This window comes from Rhinoderma darwinii, chromosome 3, assembly GCF_050947455.1.
Source record: "Rhinoderma darwinii isolate aRhiDar2 chromosome 3, aRhiDar2.hap1, whole genome shotgun sequence".
Taxonomy (NCBI): Eukaryota; Metazoa; Chordata; class Amphibia; order Anura; family Rhinodermatidae; genus Rhinoderma; species Rhinoderma darwinii.
Window position 1 is genome coordinate 392,142,963 of NC_134689.1, and position 19,476 is coordinate 392,162,438.

Below are 19,476 nucleotides of genomic sequence, written 5' to 3' on the forward strand. Positions count from 1 at the left end.
CTAGATTTTCTTCAGGTTGGTGGTTCAGGGGGCGTGTCTTTTCTGCTACAGCTCCTCCCCCTTCCTGTGATAGATCGCATAGGCAGATCGTTCACTGCCTTTGCATCCTCTATAGGAAAAGCTTTACAAATGCCCCCCATTACATGTTTTTCTAGAGGGAGAGCCCAGCCGTATATAACTAAAGAAGAGGGAGAGCCTCTAGTTTACACACAGTGAGGGGAGAGCCCCACACTGTATGTAAGTGGTGCTGTGTGCAGGGTCTCTCCTCATCTAAGCAAACTGCGGCTCTCTTGTTTCTTACTGTTTAAGTCCCTATCCACACTACAAGCTGTTTCTGAATAAAAGCTACTTCTACGCTTCTTTACTGACAAGCGGAAAATACATTTTGTATAGGCTGGTGGCAGCTGAAGACTGGAACTGAGCATGTTCGTCCTCCCTCATTCAAGTCAGTAGGAGGACGTGCACATTTCTATACAGACTGAACACCAGGGGGAGCCATTATAATGAAGTAAAGGGAGTATCTCGCAACTGGAGTATATTTGTAACTTAAGGTAAATGACAGAATAGTGCAATAATAATACTGGGACAACCCTCTTTAAGTGAAAGCTGCTGCAAAATCGTGCAAACCTCAAGTATTTAACACTTTATTACGACTCCGTACTACTCGGAGGGCTGAAATAAGGACAAGTGCATGAAACCTTAGTGAACTATTCCAGCTCTGAAAGTGCAGTGGTTTCCTGTTGCAGCAAAACCGGTACAGTCATACCCTAATAGTCCATAGCTTCTTCTCCTAGCAATCCTAACAGTCCTATATTATCTAGATGAAGAAAATAGCCCGGAGGCAACAGCAGCAAGACCACGAGCAGTTGGCAACACAGCGTCTTGGCTCTGTCTGTGGGAACCGTGGAAGTAGTAGACAGAGTAATGATGACAGTGAAGGTGAGTGGACTACTGATGATCACATATTAAGTCCCTACACAGTCAGCGCTGACTGAACGGTGCCAGACTATGTGGTTACACACCCCATTAAAAGGAAATTAAACCTTCAAAAAACTTCTGACATGTCATAGATTAATTGGTGGGGGTCTGAGCACTGAGATCCCCAACGATCACTAAAACGAAGAGGCAGAAGCGCACTGGTGGGCGCTGAGCTGCTTAGTTTCTGAACAGCTTTTCTCAGAAAGGCGAGCAATTGGTGTGCTGACTCAATAGACAGTCTATGAGCCCGTACATCAATTGCTCGGCTTTCCGAGAAAAGCCGATCAGAAACAAAGCGGCTCAACGCTCCCCCCTGAGCACTTCTGGCACTTTGTTTTAACCATCGGTAGGAGACTCAGTGCTCAGACACCCATCAATCAATCAATCTATGACATGTCAGAAGTTTTTTGAAAGTTTTAACAAGGGTCAGCTGTCAAATAATTCATACATTTCCAAGAGGAATAACAGAGGAACAGCACAATGTAGAGTTGTTTCTGAATAATTTTATGGGGACGTGTAAAGAGAGCGGCTCTGTCACCAGTTTAATACTTCCCTATCTTCTACTTAATCTAATAAACGTTTTGATGCTGATAACTACTGTGTTGTTGTATTATTTTTTTTAAAATGTTTATTATTTATTATTTATATATTATTTATTTAAATGTTTATTATTTATTATTTACAAAGTTCTGTTTCCCGTTTCACCATGTGGTCGTTGTAAAGAAAAGTGTATGACGCTGACCAATCAGCGTCATACACTTTCTCTTCATTCATGCCCAGCTTTATTCACAGCACAGCGTGATCTCGCGAGATCACACTGTGACGTCACTTACTCCCGCAGTTCCCTCACCGGAGCGGCAGAAGAATGATCAGACATCGCCTCCAGCCGTGCCAGGACGATTACCCTTCTCAGCAGGAGTCCTGGCACGGCTGGAGGAGATGTCTGGTCATGAATTTGCATAAATCAAAAATTGATCAGAAATTTGTCAATAATAAAAGTTGTTTTTTAAAAAACAGTAGTTCGCTACAAAAAAGCGTTTATTAGATTAGGTAGGAGATAGAGAAGTATTAAACTGGTGACAGCATTCAGTGCCAGGCACTGGTCAGAGCATATCCCTCCTTAAAGGGTAATCCCATCTAAGAAATTGATGGCATATCCACGGGATAGGTTGTTTTCGTAACTCCTATAGGAACCAATAGAGAGACCCCCACTTTGGAGTTAGGTAAGGGGCTCAGAGCTGGGACCCGCATCTATCAGACATTTATGGCATATCCCATGAATATGTTAGCATATCCAGCATGTAAGGGTTGGTCCCCATAGATCTACTATGCCAGGTGAACAACATGTGCGATCTCAAGTGAGGCCCTTATAAAGGATCATGTATCAAAGGACAGGGGGTGTTGCCCATACCAACCAGATTCCAACTTTCATTTTGTATTGTGTTGAATCCTTTAGATGGCAGCAGTGGCATAGAAGGTGTTATGGTGCCCTATTCCAGGATACAACATCAGCCGCTCCTCCCATTGGATCAGCGCGTCTACAACACCGATCTCTACCGGCAGAGTCTTACTCCTCCACAATTGCCTGGTGACCATTTACATCCATATGGTAACTATTGCTTCAGATGCTTTTGAATGTAGTAGAAAATTTGTCACATTGTATATAAAGTTATTTTTATATGCAACATTCACTGAGAGTCCCATATTTTGAGCTACTCAAAGTGGAGAGAGAAGTCGGCAAGAATTACGCACACCTCTTAATAAATTTGGCACATTTAGACCTCTCAGACAGGCAGAAATAAATCTTTCTCCATTTACATCATAAATTTGCACCATTTCCCGTATTTTAATGAATGAATTTCTCCTAAATTATGTCTCCAAATCCACTTTTCTAGTCAAATTTGATGAATGAAGAGAAAAATCACAATAAAATGTAATTAATTTAGCTCAATTTCCGATGTGACTTTTAAACAGTCGCATTTTACGTCTTTTAAGTGAATATAGCTGAGCTGAAATACTACACACAACCTGTAGACAGGTGTGGCAGTTTTTTGAGGAAAGCAGCCAAGTTTTATTACAGCCATTTTTTATGCATTTCCATCGTGTTTTTTGACGCGTTTCGTGCATGATTTCTGCATGTTTTTTTGTGTGTAATTAGGACTCCCATATTGACTATGGGAAGTAAGCGCGTTTTCAGGGCATTTTACATGTCAAAGAATTGACCTGACGTGTCTTCTTTTATGCGATGGGTTTTTTAAACATGCACACCTAAAAAAACGTGTTGTATGCACTAACAACACGCTTTCCCATTGATGTCAATGGAAAGCTAAAATCATGCGTTTTTGGTGCGTTTTTCGGGCCATAAAGTGCATCAAATACACGCAGTGTGAACAGGGCCTTATCCTCCGGAACATACATGTAAGTCATGGTGATCTCAAGGTCACAGTTCCTGCTGTAATGGCCGGGATCAAAGAAACTGATACTGGCTGTTAACTCCTTAAATACCGCGGTCATTAGCGACCACAGCATATAAAGACCTTAACAGGGATGGAACTTCTTTTGTCTGCCCATCGGCCCCCGCGACACCTAACAAAGGCCCCTAGGTCTACCATAGCTATTACTTTATACTCCTGTTTATCACGTATAATCCTATTGGCGAGCCTTGTGACCCTTTGTTTTTATTACGCAACCCCATACAACACCCTTGGGATGAAGTAGAACGGAGATTGTGATCCAGACCTTCTCCTCCAACACCAGTGTCTGACCTCACAAATTTTCATCTGGATAAATGAGCAAAAATTCCCACAGACACTCCAAAATCTTGTAGAAAGTCTTCACTGAAGAGTGGAAGCTGTTTTACTGCAAAGGGCGGAACAACTCCATATTAATGTCTATGGATTTATAATGGGATGTCATAAAAGCTGCTATAGGTGTAATGTATAGGTGTCCCAATACTTTTGTCCATATAGTGTATATGCCAATTAGGCCATGTCTCTGATTGCCTGTCAGTAATACTCTGGCAAGTAATAATGCTTTGGAATACTATATATTCCAAAGAATAATACAAGCGATCAAACAATAGCAGCTTCAAGTCCCTTAGTGGGACAAAATAAAAGTTAAGGAAAGTTTAACCCCTTGATGCTGCAGCCAGTTTTTATTTTTATTCTTTCATCTTAATTTTCCCTACCCATCTTCTAAGAGCCATAACTTTTTATTTTTTAGTTGACATAGCCACTTAAGTGCTTGTTCTTTGCGGGGCGGGTTGTATTTTTAATGGCACCGTTTAATGTACCATATAATGTACTGAAAAATATTGTTTTGTTAGGTGGAATGGAAAAAATATAGCAATTCCGGCATAGTTTTTTTACGTTTTTACTTTATGGCGTTCACTGTGCAGAAAAAATTAGATGTTATCTATATTCTGCGGGTGCTTTTTTATGTTTTACTGCTTTTACATAATAAAGAAAATGGTCGAAGCCTTCGATTTAGAATGTTCATCTGTTTTCCCTTAGTCTCGGCAGCAGCACAATGATGGGGATTCCTCCACTCTGCGGGCTGATAGGACAGAAGGAACTTTTAACCGCTTCCCGACATTTGACGTATCCATACGCCAAAGTCGGGTAGGGGAAGTATGGAACGGGCACACGGAGTGAACCCGCTCCATACGATGCCGGTGTCGGCTGTTTGTTACAGCCGACACTTCAGAGTAACGAGCGGCATGGACTTAATAGTTGCCTGTCAGAATCGCGATATACTGCAATACATTAGTATTGCAGTATATCGTGCAAGCGATCTAACGATCATTGGTTGAAGTCCCCTAGGGGGACTAATAAAAAAGGAAAAATTAGTTAAATAAATATAAAAAATAAAAATAAACATAATTGGTATCGCCGCGTCCGTAAAAGTCTGAACTGTTACAATATATCATTATTTAACCCGCACCGTGAACGCCGTAAAAAAAAAAAATCTAAACGCCAATATCTCTATTTTTGGTCACCTAATCGCCCACAAAAAATTTAATAAAAAGTGATCAAAATGGTATTATTAAAAGCTACAGCTTATTCCGCAAAAAATCAGCCCTCATACCACTTAATCCACAGAAAAAAAAAAAAAAGTTACGGCTCTCGGAATTTGGCGACACAAAATAAATTTTCTTTTTTACACTTAGGTATTTACTTGTAAAAATAGTAAAATATAGAAAAAACTATATATATTTGGTATCGCCGTAATCGTATTGACCCACAGAATAAAGTTAACATGTTGTTTTAATTGCACAGTGAATTCCGTAAAAACGGCGCGCAAGAAACCATGGAGGAATCGCTGTTTTTTTCATTTTCTACCCCACAAATAATTTTTTTCCTGTTTCCTAGTACATTATATGGCAAAATATATGGTGCTAAGAAAAACTACAACTCGTCCCGCAAAAATCAAGCCCTCATAGTACTATATCGAGGGAAAAATAAAGACGTTATGGCTTTTGGAAGGAGGGGAGGAAAAAACGAAAATGAAAATCTGAAAAAGGGCTGCGGCGGGAAGTGGTTAATAGGAGATAACCTATAAAAATGGACCCCTAAACTTGTGTATTATATTTTATTCAAAGACAGTCTAAGGAATAGGTAGGAAGCCTTGTGCTGTTTACGGGACAAATAAATAAAACAGACTTACATTCTAAATCGAAGGCTTCCCTTACGTCTCTTACAGCAGCACAATGATGAGGATGTAGCATGTCAAATCCAACCCTTCTGCTGAGTAGACTTTACAGTGAACCGGTCACCAGCATTTCACCTATTGAACACTACTCACCCCTCGCTGGTCGCTGCTGTCAAAAGCTCATTGGCGTTATCCCCTCTCCTCGATACAATGTCTTGGCGGCCTTGCAGCCCTTGTTGGAGTCTTTCCTAATTGAGGCTGTTCTGTCCAGGTAAATTCGGATCCCCAGTAGATCTTTTCATAATCAGAACTGTCCTAAGATAGGACTGGAAGAGAGACCACCTGATTGATGTTAGCAAAAGAAGGAACTTTGAGCCTAAAGGATGGAAGGAATCTTAGCAAGAGTTTATCATGTAGAAATACAACTTATGGATCTGAAGAGCCAATGTCTTGAAGCTCGCTCATTCTTTTTGCAGATGTAACTGCTAGGAGGAAGAATACCTTGCGAGAGATGGGCAACAGAACAGTCCTCCAAAGGCTCAATCAGGAGCTCACTTAACTTCTTAAGGACCAAAGGAAAGTCTGAAACTGGTCATAGAACTCGAGGTCTAAGCTTTGAGACTGCTTTGTAAACCTTTTAAGAAGGTGGACCTGGGCATACCCAAATCCCAAAGAAGGTAGACAATGCGGCAACCTGGAACTTTAAGGGTTTATGGACTCAAACCCTTTTCAAATCCAAGCTGAAGGAATTCTAAGACTGAAGCAGCAGAAGGAGAATTGGGGGGTAAACTTTGAGCTGTAGATCAATTTAGGAAAATAGATCTAATCCTAGAATAGATCCTATTGGTAGCAGATCCTCTGGACTGTCTCAATGTGTTTATAAGAGCCTCAGATAATTCCTGGGATCTCAAAAGGGACCTGTCAACCTCCATGCTGTCAATCTCATGCTGTGGAGACTGTGACCCTTCTGTCTGCCCTGAGACACCAGTTCGTGCCTGAGGGGGCGTACCCAAAGCTGGTCCTGGCTCATGGGCATCATCTGAGAGAACCAAACTCTCTTGGGCCAGAAAGGGACTCTGGCAATAAGAGAGGCCTAATCCTGTTGTGCTTTGGACAACACTCTCTGGATCATCGCTACTGGTGGAAATATGGATGACAGGGGGAAGTCCCATAGAATTGACATGGCATTGACTGCTAAAGGACTATCCTCCCTGTAGAGGAAACAGAAGTTTGGGAGTTTGGCATCCTCACAAGTTTCCATGAGATCCACTACAGCTACTCCCCACTTCAATGTTATCTACTGAAAAATCTCAGAATTCTGAGGCCATTCGCCTGGAACTTTTTAGCCTGTGATTAAACTGTCAGCCAGGACATTGAGGTTTCTTGGCATGTAGATTACAGTCAGGTTCTTGAGGGGACATTCCACCAAATGAAGAATCAACTCAGCCTCTTCCGTTAAGGGGAAATATCTTGTGCCGTCTGCCTATTTGTATACCGCTGTGTTGTTGCCTGTGAGAATCCTTATAGAATTCTGAGGGAGAAAATGAAGAAGAGCCAACCTGACTGCTCTGAACTCCATGAGATTCGATGGCTTTAAACCCTTCAGGAGAGACTTGGAACCTTGCACCAGTGTCCAGATGGGCTCCCCAGCCTAGCTGGCAAGCATCTGTGATTACGTACCTCCAGGGTATCAGGCAAAGTATCTCCCGTTGGGTGGCTCTTTACACAAGGTTATGGCATGAAGAGTCTGACGGTGAGGTGACAAGTTTTGTCTAGCCCCATGGCAGTTCTTACCCATAGAGTCAGAAATTCCCACTGTAGAGGGCTCATATGGGGGCAAGATCAAGGAAACACCTCTATGGAGGCACTCATTAATCCTAGAATCCTACATACTGACTTCAGAGACACCTCTCTGGGTGAATGGAGGTAGGTAACCCCTTGTAGGATCATCTGAATATAAGTGATAGGAAGAGAAATAATCGAGTCCTCTGAGTCTATTATAGAGCAGATAAATTGAATGTTTGTGGACGAAGCTGTTCTGGACTTCTCCCAGTTTATTATCCTTCGAGATCCCTCAAAAGGATCAGAGTCAGATGTATATTACTCTAAAGGATATATTTTGACCTGGCTAAGAGAAGCCAGTCATCCAAATATGTGACTATAGTGAACCCTCTTAATCTTACGGCTGCCGTCACAGATGTAACTAATTTTGTGAACACGATAGGGGGCTGATGAGATGCCAAAAGGAAGAGCGGTGAACTGGTAATTTCTTACTGCTACCTGAGCAAACACGGCCACTCACAGGTATTTCTAATGACGGGTACATGAAAGTAAGTGTCTTTGAGGTTTAATGAGATCATCACATCCCCTACCAGCAATAGGGAAAGAGCGGAAAGGATGGACTACATTCTGAAATGCTTTTTTACCAGGGAATTGTTTAAATACCACAGATCTATAATCATGCGCCCGTCCCCAGGGAGTTTTGGGACTCTAAATACTTTTGAATATAGTCCAAAACCTGTCTTGAGGGGAAACCTCTACCAGCACTTTCTTTTGTACCAGCTGGATAATGGAGGACAGAATGGACTGATTGTTTGTGGGTAACTTTCTGGTTACCACATAGTGACCTAAAGGAAGACGTGTAAACAGTATAGAGTAACCCTCTCTCATTATGTTTAACACCAACACGTCCAAAATGTTCCCAAGCGGGGAGAAAATGAAGTAAGCTTCCTCCAACAGGAATACTTGTGGCGTCAGATATCTGGTCTTTTCCCCCGGTTAGAATCACAAACTCTTCTGGTAACTCTCTGGAACTGCTGAGGAAACTCTCCTCAGGACTGGCGAGAGGATGACCCAGCTGGTGAGCGCCTATGAAAAGAGCTACACCCCTTCCTCTGCAAGTTTGAGGTAAAGACTTGCCCTTCCTGTCTGACAAGTGTTCCATTAGCTCATCTAGCTCTAGTCTAAATAACCTTCCAGGTTTATACTCAAGGTTACAAAGGCTGTTCTTTGACTTGATATCAGCTTGCCAGGGCTTAATTCAAATGGCCCTTTTGCCAGCTGTAGAAAGGGCCATACTTTTAGCTGTTAGCTAGGACTGGGTAACAGATGAGTCAAACAGGACGTCCATCGCAAGGTTAACTTACTTAAAGGATGTGAGAATGTCATCTCTCGAACGCCCCGAGCCATTGTCATCTTTCGTATGTTGGCTCTACTTTCCATAAGATCTTTTAAGTGGGAACCATTCTCAGAAAGCACAATGGTTATTTTGGACAGTTTGGCTATCATCCACTTTGGGGGGCATGAGCCATTCTAGCTCTTGTTCTTATTCAAGAGGAAACATTAATTTCAACTAGGTCTTGGTGGCTTATTCTCCAAGAACAATTTGCTGAGAGGGAGACGTCCACTTTGAAAGCCCTAGGCGGAATTGGTATTATCCATCCGGGCGGTCTCCTGGCCTACTCACCAGATTGGCCGAATGAGCTTAGACATTTTCTCAAAATCTAGAAGGCTCAATGTACGACTATCTTCATCTTTAGAAAAGAAGGAATGAACATCATGAATGATTCTGAGATCCCTGATCGAGATGAAACTAGCTGAAGCAGAGCTTTTTGTAGGACTTCTGGCGTTGCATTTAAGAGAGAATTTTAATTAATCTCTCATCTCATATAGAAAGGAGCTCATAAAGTCCTTAACCAAGACTACTACTTATTTTGTAGAAGGACTAGACAGAGGGGGCTTTAGGGGCACAATCGAGCCAATATGGATAATCATAGCCGTCAGGTAAGGGAATCTCACATTCCTTGCAGGCTAGGTGCCTTCACTTGGAGGAGAACTTCCTAAGACCGCAATCCGAATGAGACATCTGAAAACAAAGCAAAAAAAGAAAAACAACTAAATTGTATATAGAAAAATTAGACAAATCTTCCCCGTACTTACAGTTGTAGTCAGATGGCTGTGTAAACTGTAGAAAGGCATTACAGCATACTTCTTCCCAAAATTTTGAGGCAGATTTTGAAGTGCCTGCACTTTTTTCCCACTGCTTTTTTCGCTGCATTTTTTGCCCATGGCTTTTGAAGCTAATGAAAGGACTGCAGGCAAAAAACTTCATGAAAAACGCTCAGAAACGAGCGGTGCAGGTTTTTTCTGCTTCCCATTGAGGCGAAAACCGCAGCAAGAAAGGACATGCCGCCAGAGGCATGGCCTAGCAGATGCCTGTTCGTTTTACTCAGAAGTATTGCAGTGTATTATAACAGCGATCAGGTGATCGCATAGTGAAGTCCCCTAGTGGGACTAACAAAAAAGTTGAAAAAAAGTTTAATAAAAGTTTATAATAAATAAAGATAAATCCAAAGTAAAAAAAATTTAAAAAACACACTTTTTCCCCTTACAAAATGCTTTATTATGAAAAAAAAGTTAGACATATTTGTATCGCCACATTGTAACAACGCTAAATATAAAGCTATTACATTATTTAACCCGCTCAACTAATGCCGTAAAAAATAAAATCAAAAAATGCAAGAATTGCTGTTTTATGTGCATCATGCCTTAAAAAAATGTGCTAAAAAGTGATCAAAAAGTCGCATGTACTCCAAAATGGTACCAATAAAAATGACAAGTCGGCCCTTATACAACTGTATCCGTGAAAAAATAAAAACGTTATGGCTCTTCAAATATGGAGACACAAAAACAAGTAATTTTGAAAAAATGGGTTTTTACTGTGCAAAAGTAGTAAAATATAAGAAAACTATATAAATTTGGTATCGTTGCAATCATAACAGCCCACTGAATAAAGTTATTGTGTTATTTATACCCGTCGGTAAACTGCGTAAATTTAGGAAGCAAAAAAGTGTGCGAAATTGGGGTTTTTCTCCATTCCCCCCCAAAAAAAGTTTAAAAAGTTAATCAATAAATTATATGTACCCCAAAATTGTGCTATTAACAAATACAACTTGTCCCGCAAAAAACAAGACCTTATACAGCTATGTCTAGGCAAAAATAAAAAAAGTCATAACTCTTTGTATGAGGGGAAAACTTAAAAAAATAGCTTGGTCATTAAGGCTTAAAATAGGCTGGTCACTAAGGGGTTAAGATACAGCTGCTCTGTATTCTCTATACAGAGCAGCTGTACCTAGCGCTATTCACTGAATCCGTCAGTCCCGCGGACATCGAAGGTCAAACATTTAAAGCCTTTAAGAGGTTAAAAGTTCATGCATTCATAAATGTGTACAATCTCCCATGTATGAAAGTTTATCATTCTGCTCGTTTTATATACACAGAAATCTGTTTTAGTAACTACTTGCATTCCCTTTCATATAACAACTCTGGAACATCTTTTCTTAGAACTCTGCATTGTGCCATTCCTCTGTTATTCCTCCTAGAAATGTATAAATGAATTGACCAGTTGGGGGCGTGTCCCTACACAGTCTAAAAATATCCAATCAATGCTGACAGTGCTAGACTGTGTAGGTACATGCCCCTTTTAAACGGGGAACGGTAACAACTAGTTGCCAAATTATTCAGGAGGAATAGCACAATGCAAAGTTCAAAGAAAAGGTGTTATTTCATGGGGAATACAAGTATTTTCCTACAATAGACATGTTAGGAGAGCTGACGGGTTCTTTTTAAAGTATACTTCTGGTTATGCCAAATTTTTTACACATCATAGAGACATATCAGAAAATGTTCACCTTGGAGCCCCCACTTACTCCTAGAATTAATAGAGCCCAAACTGAGTGCCCTTTTGGCTTCTCGCGTGGAGATCACTGCATCAAACTAAATGTTGATGGTGCTTTGTGATACTTGAATGAGACTGTAATTCGTATGTGATGTCATTCAAGACCACCCTTAGTTGTAGTGATTATAAGGTCATCTCTGATGTGTCAAACTTCACACACAGCAACACTGCTACTTCTACATATAAAACAACTTAAAGGGGTTGTCCACATTGGACAATCATTCTTGTTAGTAGGGTCCCCTGACAAAAAGCTGATCACAGGATGGCTCGAGTTTGGGACCCACAGCGATCAGCTGTTAATATTTTGGAGCATCTGGAATGAAGTGCCACCACAAAGAAAATAAGCTTTAGGCCTCATGCACACTTCCATCACCGTTTTCACGGCCGTTTCTCATGGATCCGTGTGTCTGTTATGGTTTCCGTGTGGTTTCCGTGTGTACTCCGTGTCCGTTCTGTGTTTCCGTTTCAAACGGACGTTGTGCTTCCGTTTTGCTTCCGTGTTTCTGTTAAAAAAACGGAAGGTATTGAACTTCATTTGAACTTGACACATGTCCCAGTCTGTGAACTTTGGCATGCCCTGCCATTGCTAGGGCAACGGATCAGTCAAAAACGGATGGCACACGGAAGCCTTCCGTGTGTCGTCCGTTTTTTTTCACTGACCCATTGACTTCTATGGGCCCCACGGTCACGGAATCACTGACAAAAGTAGGACATGCTCTACTTTTGACAGAAGAGAACAACGGATCAGTGCAAATAACGGAAGCGTGCATGGGCCCATTGAAATTAATGGGTCAGGGTGCTATCCGTGAAAAAAACGGATAGCACCCTGAAGGAAAAAACTGAAGTGGGCATGAGGCCTTATTACACAGTTCTCTTTGAAATCCTACTGAATGAGAGACCATCTTTGTATCCATTCTCCACTGGCTAATAGATGAAGGTCCTGGACATGGTGATCCCCTCCCCATTTAGAAAGAATTTCCTGATAGGGTATATGTAAATGGGTTTTCTAAACCAGACACCCCCTTTGGGAGCTAATGTAGAACATGAAGGGCCTGTTCACATCACCGTTCATTTCCGTTCCGGGGTTCCGTCTGAGGTTTCCGTTGGGTGAACCCCGCAACGGAAAGTGAAAGTGAAAGCATAGCTTCCGTTTCAGTCACCATTGATCTCAATGGTGACGGAAACATCGCTAATGGTTTCCGTCCGTCACCATTCCGGCAGGTTTCTGGTTTTCCGACGGAATCAATAGCGGAGTCAACTGCGCTATTGATTCCATTAGAAAACCGGAAACCTGCCAGAATGGTGACGAACGGAAACCATTACTGATGTTTCCGTGACCATTGAGATCAATGGTGACTGAAACGAAAGCTGTGCTTTCACTTTCCGTTGCGGGGTTCATCCGACGAAAACCTCCGACGGGACCCCGTAATGGAAAGCGAACGGTGATGTGAACAGGCCCTAATTTTTAATTAAGGATGGAATACTTTTGGGATGCTACCCATACATCATCAACCCTGACAGCTGATTGGACAATCAGCTGGATTATTTCTCCATCATTTGTATACTACACACACGATAGGGATCACTTTGATCAAACTGACAGATTTTCTTCCTAACAGATGCCGATAACGTTTTTCATGACATGGACAGTGAAAGCCTCAATTATCTTGGTGGGTCTTTACTGACGTCCTCCGAAGCAAACAGCCTTCAAGCGCGAGCTGGACCCATTGATCGCCTGTATTCCATGCAGAACTCTTACTTTGCCTCCTGACCACCGCAGGTGACATGTAACTGTCATGGTCAGTTCACCTAGAATGATAATCATCCCATCTACAACCAAAATATCAGGACAAAAACTATCTCACCTATGAACTATTTATGAAATATGAGATCCAAATCATCCAGAAGGTTATAAAAGCCGGTTGTCCTCGTTATTATTTATATGTCATTTACATGTTTATCTATTTGTGCAATTTAAAAGAACACGTTCCCTCTTCTGACAGTTTTATATGGTTATTCTATGGTTATTCTAAGGTCCTTGTGTAAATCTGTAAGGCAGTGAATAAAAAAAATCTCATGTTGAATATGGCCGATTATTGGATTTAATAAATTAAAGGGTTTGCCAGTACTGTGGATGTTTGGACTTTTATTCATCCTAAGGCCTTATTCAGACAGCCGTGTTCAGTCTGTAATATATACGGACCATGTGTTGTCCATATTTCCCGGACTAACCACAGTTCAGGGAGCGGGACTCCTAGCATCATAGTTATCTCTGTTTCTCTGCGGGAATACTGTACTGTACTGTCATCATGTTTTCAGTATGGGACAGTATTCCCGTGGGCAGGTAGGGACTGCTAGCATCATAGATAACTATGATGCTAGGAGCCCGACTCCCTGAACTGTGGTCGATCCAGGAAATATGGCCGACACAACGTCCATATATCACGGACCGAACACAGCTGTCTGAATAAGGCCTAAGTGACTGTAAACAAAATAATCAGGGCGGTACCCCTGAAGTACCTGATTGCCATGGCAAGCGGCTCGCTCTGCTGACGTTGGGGCCCAGCAGTCTATTTAAAGAGGCTCTGTCACCTGTTTATAACTGCCCTATCTTCGATCTAATCTAATAGACGCTTTTATGTAGATAAGTAAGGTGTTATTTTTTTATAAAAACGTTTATTTTTGACAAAGTTCTGAGCATTTTAAGATTTATGCAAATTTGTTCTTAACGACCAAGTGGGCGCTTTTTTACTTTTCACCAAGTGGGCATTGTAAGAGAAGTGTATGACGCTGACCAATCAGCGTCATACACTTTACACTTCTCTTCATTCGTGGATTAAGCTGAACATGAATGAAGAGAAGTGTATGACGCTGATGACCGAGAAAACGATGTTTAATTCTCCCGGCGCTGAGATCACAATGCCACTAAGGCAGGCACTTGATGTGCACGTGCTCCTGGACTCCACACTGCCAGCGCCGCCACTAGGCTTTGAGTGACGGCTCTAGCGGTATTCAGATTGGCCGCTAAAGCCATTACACAGAGCGGAGAGTGGCATTTGCTCCCGCCGTGCTAGGGGGAATCAAAGGTCGGTTTCTCATTCATGCAACTTGCATTACCGAGATATTAGATATGTTTACAATGCCCATCTCCTCCCCTATATCGGTCTTAAAAACTTATAACTGCTGAAAGATTCCCTTTAAGGGGGAAGAATGGGGAGATTCCATACCTCAGTTTAATAAGCGCCAAACGGCCAAGGATCCAATTTGTCCAGTAAGAATTATAACAGGTTTTATGCCAACCTATGATGGGGACCTTTTCTGGTTTTTGCAAGGACTATACAGTCCTCATATTGACTGTTAATATAGAGGCATGGATACAATTTATGTAGATCATGGACTGATTTATTTTACTTATATACGATAGTACATCATTAAAGTTTATGCTATTTCAGAGATTATCAGAGAGAAGCATGATCAATGAGCACAGAAAATGCAGGAAAAATCTACAACTAAATTGAAGGAAATCCTGTCATTTGAGGGCAAAACTTTGGGAAAAGGGCTAAAGAGGTCATGACAAAAACAGCAAAGGTAGAATTCCTGTGCTTGCTGATCTAGGCTCTAATGTGTTAAAGGTGTTAGCCAGGATTTTAATTAGTACAAGGCAAGTAGTACAAGGCAATGGCGCATCTGAGAAAGTTGTATTAGCCAGGGGTATGTCAATCAAACATGGAAAGGTGGGTTTGGAGGCAGGACTATGTGACTCTTCAGGAAAGCAAAAGATCCAGATGCAAACAAATTTAAGTTTTATTGCAACAAAAGATGGTAAAGTTGAGGTAGAAAGCGACTTGGTAAAGACGTTTCGGCCGAACCTCGGCCTTTGTCACGGTCGCTGTAAGACGATATCACTGGTATGGGATGTCCACCGGATATTCCTTGTGTGCTGGGGTTATATATTTCCAATATTGTGGGATTCTCGTCCCTACCTTACTAGCACCACGCCAATAGATTGAGGAGTGCATCCCAATATCTATTTTTGACTCTTCAGGAAAGCGGCACCGCCCCATGACCCTCTAATGAGTAATTAGCATATAGTGTGCGCCATTTTAAAAGTTGATTTTATATATTTTACTGCATCTGAAAAAAACATACATTTGGAAATATTGTCAGGTCATGTATTACCGCATCGTGGCGGTTCAAGCGGTTAAAACTACCAGACAGGTTCCCATTAAATGTACAACGAATTGGAAACAACTCCATCTGCCCGGCAATTTTGTTATTATAAATATATCCTATATAATAACAGCATCAGAACCAAGCTCTGACATATACGGCTCCAGAACCAAGCTCAGTACATAAATACAATACAAATACAGCTCAATTTAGTGCAACTTTTGCCATATAGGTTTGTACAGCTTGAAACTACAACTCCCAGCATGACCCGAACAATTGTAAGGATACGCTGGGAGATGCTGTTTCACCCAAAAAAATCATATCATAATCAAACCACCCATCATCTCGCTGCAGATCATACAGGGACTACAGTACTGATTGGAGGCAGAATAAACATTAGGTGACTCACCGGTGACATCTCAGATGTTAATTATTTTTCTCTTTTCTTCTCCATCCGACCTAGAACCTCTATGATGACTTCTCCCAGCCATAACCCATTTCTGCAGTTTGCCGCTCTGGTGTCTTCAGCTTCTCACTTTTAAAACGTTTCTGCACCTATAAACGAAGATAAAATTCTCAACACCCCTAAATATAATAGTGCCATACACTGCACCTCTAATTATAATAGCACCATACACTGTGTCCCTGATTATAATAGTACCATACACTGTGTCCCACACACACACCTGCCCACTGTAGGTAGTGCCCCCATAGCCCCCTGTAGATAGTTACCCCCATACAGCCTCTGACGATAGTGCCCTACATAGCAGCCCCTGCAGATACTGCCCACATATGCCCACATACAGTGAAGGAAATAAGTATTTGATCCCTTGCTGATTTTGTAAGTTTGCCCACTGTCAAAGTCATGAACAGTCTAGAATTTTTAGGCTAGGTTAATTTTACCAGTGAGAGAAAGATTATATATTTAAAAAAAAAAGAAAATCACATAGTCAAAATTATATATATTTATTTGCATTGTGCACAGAGAAATAAGTATTTGATCCCTTTGGCAAACAAGACTTAATACTTGGTGGCAAAACCCTTGTTGGCAAGCACATCAGTCCGACGTTTTTTGTAGTTGATGATGAGGTTTGCACACATGTTGGATGGAATTTTGGCCCACTCCTCTTTGCAGATCATCTGTAAATCATTAAGATTTCGAGGCTGTCGCTTGGCAACTCGAATCTTCAGCTCCCTCCATAAGTTTTCGATGGGATTAAGGTCTGGAGACTGGCTAGGCCACTCCATGACCTTAATGTGCTTCTTTTTGAGCCACTCCTTTGTAGCCTTGGCTGTATGTTTCGGGTCATTGTCGTGCTGGAAGACCCAGCCATGAGCCATTTTTAATGTCCTGGTGGAGGGAAGGAGGTTGTCACTCAGGATTTGACGGTACATGGCTCCATCCATTCTCCCATTGATGCGGTGAAGTAGTCCTGTGCCCTTAGCAGAGAAACACCCCCAAAACATAATGTTTCCACCTCCATGCTTGACAGTGGGGAGGGACAGTGTTCTTTGGGTCATAGGCAGCATTGCTCTTCCTCCAAACACGGCGAGTTGAGTTCATGCCAAAGAGCTCAATTTTAGTCTCATCTGACCACAGCACCTTCTCCCAATCACTCTCAGAATCATCCAGATGTTCATTTGCAAACTTCAGACGGGCCTGTACATGTGCCTTCTTGAGCAGGGGGACCTTGCGGGCACTGCAGGATTTTAATACATTACGGCGTAATGTGTTACTAATGGTTTTCTTGGTGACTGTGGTGCCAGCTGCCTTGAGATCATTAACAAGTTCCCCCCCGTGTAGTTTTCGGCTGAGCTCTCACCTTCCTCAGGATCAAGGATACCCCACGAGGTGAGATTTTGCATGGAGCCCCAGATTGATGTTGATTGACACTCATTTTGTATGTCTTCCATTTTCTTACTATTGCACCAACAGTTGTCTCCTTCTCACCCAGCGTCTTACTTATGGTTTTGTAGCCATTCCAGCCTCGTGCAGGTCTATGATCTTGTCCCTGACATCCTTAGAAAGCTCTTTGGTCTGGCCATGTTGTAGAGGTTAGAGTCAGACTGATTAATTGAGTCTGTGGACAGGAGTCTTTTATACAGGTGACCATGTAAGACAGCTGAACTCTTAATGGTTGGTAGGGGATCAAATACTTATTTCTCTGTGCACAATGCAAATAAATATATATAATTTTGACAATGTGATTTTCTGTTTTTTTTTAAAATATAATCTATCTCTCACTGGTAAAATTAACCTAGCCTAAAAATTCTAGACTGTTCATGACTTTGACAGTGGGCAAACTTACAAAATCAGCAAGGGATCAAATACTTATTTCCTTCACTGTATGAGCTGCACGGCAATAGTGCTAACCACTGAGGAACTGTGCTGCCCTACTTATAGCTCCCCCTATAGATAGTGCTCCACATATAGCCCACCTCTGTAGATAGTGCCTCACATATAGCTCCCCCTGTATATAGTGTCCCACATATAGCCAACCCCTATAGATAGTGCTCCACATATAGCCCACCTCTGTAGATAGTGCCTCACATATAGCTCCCCCTGTATATAATGTCCCACATATAGCCCACCCCTGTGGATAGTGCCCTACAAATAGCGCCCCCTGTAGATAGTGCTCCACATCCCCACATATGGACCCACACTGTAGATAATGCCACTCACGGTTTTATTACGAAAAAAAAACTTGACATACTCACCTGATCCCATTCCCACGCCGTCCGGTGGCAATGTGGATCTGCTCTCTTCTGAGCAGGTCTGCTGGGGCTGAACGACGCAAGCGGCGTGAGGGCAGAATGATTTGCCCCGCCAATCAGCGCCTTTCCAACAACAGAAAAAGAGCGATAACATCATTGCGCCGCTAGCGTTGTTGAAAGGCGCTGATTGGCAGGGTAGAATGACTTGCCCTTGCCAATCAGCGCCTTTCAACAATGGAAGTGTCATCGCGACACTAGCGTCATTGAAAGGCGCTGATTGGCAGGGCAGGTCATTTTGCCCTGCCAATCAGTGTCATTGTAAGGCGCTGAATAGTTGGGCACGGAATGTGCCCGGCCATTCAGCACTTATACATGTAATTGTATCTGCGGCCTATAGACGCAGGTACAATTAGTGCAGGATGGGGTGGCGGCTCATCTTGGCCTCATGGACGGTGCGGCCATGAGGCTATCAATATTAGATTGGTGAAGGTCCAGCTCTCGGCGCCACTGCTAATCAACTGTTTGAAAAGGCAGAGGCACTCGTGTGAGGGCTGCAGCTTCCTCATTGTTTTACATCAGTTCTAGTTTGGTTCGTACTTGCACACAGATAGGGTGAGTTCAGATTCATAGTTTTGTGGCGTGGCCCCTTTGGGGATGCATTTATCTACTGTAACGTAGACAAAATTGAGAAGTTCGAATTTGTGGATTTATGGTCACTGCTGTCTCCTGACCCGTTGACTGTTGATAAAGAGAGGAGATTCGAGAAAACAGAGGATAAGAAGTCTAAAGTGGCAAAAACCTTTGGTAACTGGATACAAGCTTTCGCAAGTATTTCTAGTGTGATTAACCATAAACATCGAGCAAATGCTTTTGAACTATTTGCGTATTTATATACGATTTATTCAGCTTATAAATTACATGGAGGCACGGCATGGTTGAGATATGATGAGGAATTCAGACGACGTTTGGCACTGTGGCCGGAAGTCAGCTGGTCCTCCAAAGCCACTGTCTGAGCGTGCTAGCTCTTTAACGAGGGCCATTGCAGGTTCTTTTGCCCCTGTAAATTTAAGCACGAATGTTCGGTCTGCGGTGGTTCGCATATGGCCTTGCGCTGTTTCAAGAAAGGTAAGATGCCAGCCAGACTCGTGGCTTCCGGTAAACCCGAGGACTCCGGTGAGTGTACAAAAGATGCACCCGTGGCTGAACAGGTATCACAGGACAGAGGA

General features: G+C 42.2%; 1 protein-coding gene across 1 annotated transcript in view; it reads left to right on the plus strand.

Moving 5' to 3' along the window:
• Window positions 1–13,439, plus strand: part of LOC142748353 (LIM homeobox transcription factor 1-alpha-like) — a 46,656-nt gene extending 33,217 nt beyond the window's left edge. The window contains exons 7-9 of the mRNA XM_075855439.1: window positions 822–939; window positions 2,435–2,587; window positions 12,985–13,439. Coding sequence (XP_075711554.1) covers window positions 822–939; window positions 2,435–2,587; window positions 12,985–13,136 — 423 coding nt within the window. The 3' untranslated portion in view covers window positions 13,137–13,439. The remainder of the gene's footprint in view (window positions 1–821; window positions 940–2,434; window positions 2,588–12,984) is intronic.
• The last annotated feature ends 6,037 nt before the right edge of the window (window positions 13,440–19,476 follow it).